This window comes from Pinus tabuliformis, chromosome 6 (genome assembly GCF_031772625.1).
Source record: "Pinus tabuliformis cultivar Carrire ecotype Pingquan chromosome 6, CPIR1, whole genome shotgun sequence".
Taxonomy (NCBI): Eukaryota; Viridiplantae; Streptophyta; class Pinopsida; order Pinales; family Pinaceae; genus Pinus; species Pinus tabuliformis.
In genome coordinates, this window is record NC_142292.1 from 624,119,203 (window position 1) to 624,125,202 (window position 6,000).

At 35.2% G+C, this 6,000-nt stretch overlaps 1 protein-coding gene across 1 annotated transcript; it reads right to left on the reverse strand.

Annotated features, from left to right (window-relative positions):
• Positions 1 to 4,176: 4,176 nt before the first annotated feature.
• LOC149260151 (bidirectional sugar transporter SWEET3b-like) lies at positions 4,177 to 5,788 on the reverse strand. The gene is made up of 7 exons (XM_089456961.1): positions 5,752 to 5,788; positions 5,549 to 5,585; positions 5,163 to 5,385; positions 4,862 to 5,023; positions 4,618 to 4,740; positions 4,322 to 4,516; positions 4,177 to 4,236 (listed from the first exon to the last, which is right to left on the reverse strand). Exons 1-7 carry the CDS (start codon positions 5,786 to 5,788, stop codon positions 4,177 to 4,179), a joined length of 837 nt encoding a protein of 278 aa, XP_089313087.1.
• Positions 5,789 to 6,000: the final 212 nt, after the last annotated feature.

The window sequence follows — 6,000 nt, forward strand, 5'->3', positions numbered from 1 at the left end:
GACAGGTAAAGTTCATATGATTTCCACAATTGTACAAGGTTGTTTTTGGTTGGAGTTAGAAATGTATTAATTGCTTCTTTTGTATAGGTTTTGATATAATTATTATTAGCATTTTAAAGATTCTTCTAAATTGTGGAATTCAACAACATTGTAGTGTGTTATTATAGGATGTTGTTGTGACTTATCTAGTGTTTAATTATTATAGCAACTTAATTTTCTCCTATCTCTCCCATAATGGTACCAGGCTAGGGAATTTGAAGAATCCTCTACCTAAGAATGAATCACGCTCTTGTAGAGTTGCTACCCCAACCATTGCAGATAATATCCTCTACCAAGAACCATAGTCGCAATACTCGAGCCCCCATCTTAAATTGTAGTCACGAGCCTACAGCCTCGATTGTAAGCCAACTCCCTAAGTGTTTCCATTGTGATCTTGCGTCACAATAGTCACTTTATCATTTACAAAAACTTTTAAGTGACTCAACTTGATATTGATAGGTGTTTGAACAACAGCTGTTGAATGAACCATTTTCATAGAAACCTCTACCGTTTTGAGCAAGGGGCTACCATCATATGTGGGAAGCCAGCAATGCAACAAAGAAAGAAATAGAGAGGTAAACCAAAACAATGGTTTGTAAACCCATTTCCATTAAAAACGCCCTAGTATAGAGGACCATTTTCAAATTCATTTGAGAGATACACCAAATCAAGGACTTTGGAAACCCATATCCATTAAAAACTCCTAGTTATGTTACTTTCATAGACTCTTTTGTTGAGGGGGCGATGAGAAACATTTGGTATTTGAGGAAGCCACCATATCGAAAGGATGAGCATTGTGAGCCCTAGTTGTTTGCTAGAGTGGAATCTACAACTCTCATTTGTTTTGCATATAAATTGTAATTGTTTGAAGGTTTTTTGCAAGCTCAAGACCATGATAAATATTGGAAAATATCATATTCATCAAAGAATGGATATTTTTAGTGGTCCTTATCTTCCACCCCCTCCTATTTTCTTTGGTAGAAATTATGAATTGTGGGAAATTAAGATACTAATAGATTATTTATGGGAAATTTTTTTGAATGGGTTTGAAGAACCCTCAAGCCAGGTAGCCTATGAGGCCATGACTCAAGGTTAGAGGTAGAAACTTGAAGAGAACAAGGAGTATGAAACATCATTGTTTCTTATTCAAAAAGGCTTGGATGAGAGGATGCTTCCTAATATTGCTACAAAAACCACATCCAAAGAAGCTTGAAATATTCTACAAAGGACATAAAGTGAAAATGTCAGCAACACCGATCAATAGAGGATTGCAGTTGTTGACGAAGTGATTATTGTGACAAAAGAACTAGAGGATTTTGATATTGCAATATTAATTTAAGAAGTCATGGAAGGGCCTATCGATGTAGAATAATAAATGTAAGACATGAAGAGTGTAGTTGTCATAAACAATATAAACAAATTTAATAAAGAAATTTTCGAAGAAAATAATGATTTTGTATGAGATGAAGAGAGAAAACATGGTGAAGAAAATGAAGATACACATGTACATGATGAAATTGAAACCACCTTTGTTATAAAAACCCTTTTGTTCCCCCGATGTAGATATCACTATATGAATTTGTTTATCTAAATTTACGTAAAAATTCAAATGATGGTTGGGATGTAGGAGTCGACATGGATTCAGAATTTGAGGAGGAAAGGTTGCTTGTGCAGTGTTTAAGGCAAGTTAAGTGCACCTCATAATTGTACCTTACATATCCCATGACAAATTAAATGACATTAAAAATAGATAGTAAATTTTTGTGTGGGCAACCTAAGTGGTGGAAATTATATGAACTTTACATGTCACCTATGTTAAAAGGTTATTAAATGTTTACGGATAATTAATAATGTATTTGTCTTCTATAGCGAGAGGGCAGTTGAACTTCTGCATCTACGACATCGAGCCCATTGTTTTCCCAATATTCTGTCGGGTGGCCATCATTCTGCCATGCATTTGTCTCCTAGGATGAAGTGATAATAACCAAGCAAGCATTCTTAAGAACATAATATAATTTTATGGATTATGAAATTTATGATCATTTTAACTGAAAAAGCAGAAGCATTCAGGTAGCATGGAACTATAATTAAACTGTATGCTACAATCTACTAGGCCTTAGGGGATGATAGGAAATTAAGGAAATGTGAATTTTGATTTTTTTTAATGGGATTCAGGATGTGGGATTTGGGATTTAAATGTTGGAGAGTGAACTCTCTTATAGATTGGAGAAATCCTGAACATTTTTTTTTGCATCATAATATGTTATGAAATGAAGTTCCAACTAAGGATCTTGCATGTTCGAATTCAATGACATGAATGTATTTTCAACAAATATACGTGCGTTGCCTTCTGATTTTCAAGGTTTCTTTCCAAAGCTGTAAAGTTTTGGAAATTGTTTTTTCATTTATATTTAAAATGACTTTATTGTTAACTTTAAAAAAATTGGAATTTATTCCTTTTTTTTCCATAAAGAACAGAGATTTCAAGTAATTAAAATCACTATTTGCGAACATTAAATGTTGAAACCACCTCAAAATAAAATTTAAAATGATTCTGTTTTTTTTTTTAATATTTTTTCATATTCTCTCTAGAGAAACAATAGTTGGAATTATGGACTTAGAGTCTGTATAGAAATAGTATGTTTTTAATCTCAGCTATTGTCCTTGAAGAGAAAAAAATGTAATTGTCTCTAAAGAGACAAAAATGAAAGTCTCTCTATAGACAAAAATGAAAGTGTCTCTATAGAGACAAATGAAACTGTCTCTTAAGAGGCACTAATGTCTCTATCTTTATAGAGACAAGAATAATATATGTTCTATATTGTCTTTATAGAGACAAATTTTTAAGACAATAATTTTGAGAAACCCGCTTAAACACAATAATTAAGACAATACACAAGTTTCCTTTTTTCTCAAGTTAAGACAATTGACTCGAAAATTGTCTTAAATATTGTCTGAAAACACCCCCCACATGTAGTAGTGTGGGTTTACAAACCCTTGATTCGGTTTATCTCTCTATTGCTCGCTTTGTTCCATTGTTTCCTTCCTACATATGATGGTAGCCCCTTGCTCAAAGTGGTAGAGTTTTCTCTGCAAATGGCCCATTCAACAATGGTTTTTGAAACACTTCCCAGCATTAAGTTGAGTCACATAAAGTTCTTATTGATGATGAAGTGACTACTGTGACTCAAGCTCACCATGACAACACTTTAGGGAAGCAACTTACAATCGAGGCTCTAGGCTCGTGACTACAACTTAAGATGGAGCTACAGCTTAAGATGGGGGCTCCACTATTACAACTATGGTTCTTGGTAGAGGCTCTTAAGTGCAATGGTTGGGTAACAACTCTACAAGAACATCCATCATTCTTAGATAAAAGATTCTTCAAATTCCTTAGCCATAGGAGGAAATTAAATTGCTATAGTAATTAAACACTAAATTAGTAACCATAAACCCCTATAATAACACACAACAATGTTGTTGAATTCGACAATGTATCATTTTTTTTTAAATGCTAATAATATTTATACCAATATTAATTCACATGCTTTACTAACTGTTAATATTTAGACTCTAAACTCCACATAACCTACCAAAACCTATATAAAAAAATAATTAATACATTTGTAATTCCAAAAAAAACAACATACTGCAGTTGTGAAAATTATATGAACTTTACATGTCACTTCTTTTAAAAAGTTATTTAATGTTTAAGGATAGCTAATAATTTATTTGAGTTCTATAGCCGAGGGCATTTGTCCTCTTGCATATGTTACATCAAGCCTACTGTTTTTCGCTTTCCATTATTCTGTCTGGCATATTTCAGTCATGATTTCGTCATGCATTTGTCAGCCATTTGTTTGAAATTCGAGTTTGGGCGTGCATCGCATTCGAAGCTGAGAGTTGCACTAAAGTTGCTTTCGCTTTACGCATATGGATACCCCAAATGTTTTGTGCTTCGCTGGTTCAAAATTTAATTAAATTCTATGATAATAGATTTAAATTTTACATTCTTCTATATAGATATCACAAGATTTACGGACACTGCACAAGATTTACGGACATTGCTGAATGACAGAAATGGAAACTGGACTGTTTTAATAAATCATAGAGTCCACAGAATTTTACATGAACTTATCACACTTCGGTATCATGCACTGACTGAAAGCCCGAGTCGTAATTCGATATGGCTGCACACTAGCAAGTGTGTAAAATAACGAAAATACGATGCAAATTTTATCGCAGAGGATAAAGAGTTTGGTCGGCTTCGGCCAAGTCATACATTCAACTGCATTTCGATATCTTGGTCATCCAAGGGGCATTTTGGTTTTTCCACGTCGCTCCTCTCTTTGATAAAGTCCCGTTGTTTGCCTCCATCCATCTTTTCGTTTTCAACGCGTTGGCTCTTTTTGGCTCGATAAACACAGAATAAAATCATCTGAGCCAACCCTAATGGCACACCGACAAAGTTTGGTGCCTGCAAAAACAAAGTATGATTCAGTTGTAGCTTATAACGTCAGTGAGAACAAGAAACACTATACGCCAGAGGAATTCTCTGATATAAAGTAGTAACCTTACCATGATGATGATATCCTTGCTAAGAGCGCCATATACCATCCAAAGCACACTCCCAAGGAAAGCAAAGAAGGAGAAATAGAAGCTGGGCATGAATTCCACGCTCTTGGTTTGAATTACCGTTCTCTGCAGTTTAAGAAACTCGGTAAGAAATATTAACAATAAATGCCATGTTGTACACGTAACAATAACTAAATCTAAACGATGGATGCGCCATTATAAAGAGCTAATGCAGTGTAAAGCTTACAATTACAGATAGTGGAGAAGCGTAGAGAATGGCAGTTGCCACTAATCCTGCAGTTCCTACAACGGCCTTCCTTTTGTTGTGATCATGGACAGCCAAAAAGGAAGTTATTGCAATAGTTCCAAACACCATCAACACGCCTATAACCATTCCTACCATTTTCCTCTGCAAGAAATATTCATTGAACATTAACTGATTTTGAACTGCCAAATGATACCAAGGATCTATGTCATGTTGATTGACAAAAATAGGTCTTATGGAACCTCAAAACTATTTGCAGCAAATAAATATGACAAGATAATACCTTGGGTTTAGGTGGAGCGAAAGTGAGATAGATGCAAATAAAGCAGCACTCAAGTAGGAAGCCAACAGCATTGACAACCATAACAACAATGTTTTCCCACCCATTGCTGATTAGAGGCGATCCATACCACGTGTACAGAATGCAGTTGTACAACGCTATTGCGTATGGAAAGCCTGAAAAACTCTCCGTACTTCTCATTTGGATCACCTTCTTGAATGTGGTTCTGTTCAGGGTTAAAATATTATCATCGTTTATTAATACCATGAGCCTCTCTGCCTTTCTCATCTGAATAACTCGCTTCAACCTAGTACTATTCAGGGCGATTACACTAAAATAATATCAGAAATTAATAATATGGGTTATGCGGTGATAACTATTACACTTACATTGATGCTCCGTACATAAGAAGAGCAATGGCACTTCCTGTAAAGTCATGTAAGATTAACCAGACGCTGACGTTACTATATAGTTCAGCTACAGTTTAACAGGAACATTCAATCTATACGTCCAACTTGAAAACTATGACGTTTATAATAACAGAAAAAAGAGAGCTAACATAATATTGCGGAGTACGGTAGCGTTGACGAACCTAAAATGCCAGCCCCTAGACGTACAAAGTTATTCATCGTTTCTATGTTCTGGAAACGCGAAACTCTGTGTCTGCGGGATGGTTAAACTTAAAAGCGAAAAACGAGGGGGTGAAGATACTATAGTGTGGGGTGCATACTTATAGCTCTGGTGTAAATTTTACTTCCATTCGTTGAAGGGTTCCGGGAACGTGATCTCTGCGGGTCCCTGCACGTATATTGTCACCTATTCGACAACAGAGCAAAAGACG

What these genes read in the sequence shown, in the direction of transcription:
- LOC149260151 (XM_089456961.1), bottom strand. Translation starts at nt 5,788, where the DNA reads ATGAATAACTTTGTACGTCTAGGGGCTGGCATTTTAG. An exon ending in TCTAGGGGCTGGCATTTTAG is followed by an intron (nt 5,586 to 5,751) that starts GTTCGTCAACGC and finishes ATGACTTTACAG; the next exon opens with GAAGTGCCATTGCTCTTCTT. An exon ending in CTTCTCCACTATCTGTAATT is followed by an intron (nt 4,741 to 4,861) that starts GTAAGCTTTACA and finishes CTTAAACTGCAG; the next exon opens with AGAACGGTAATTCAAACCAA.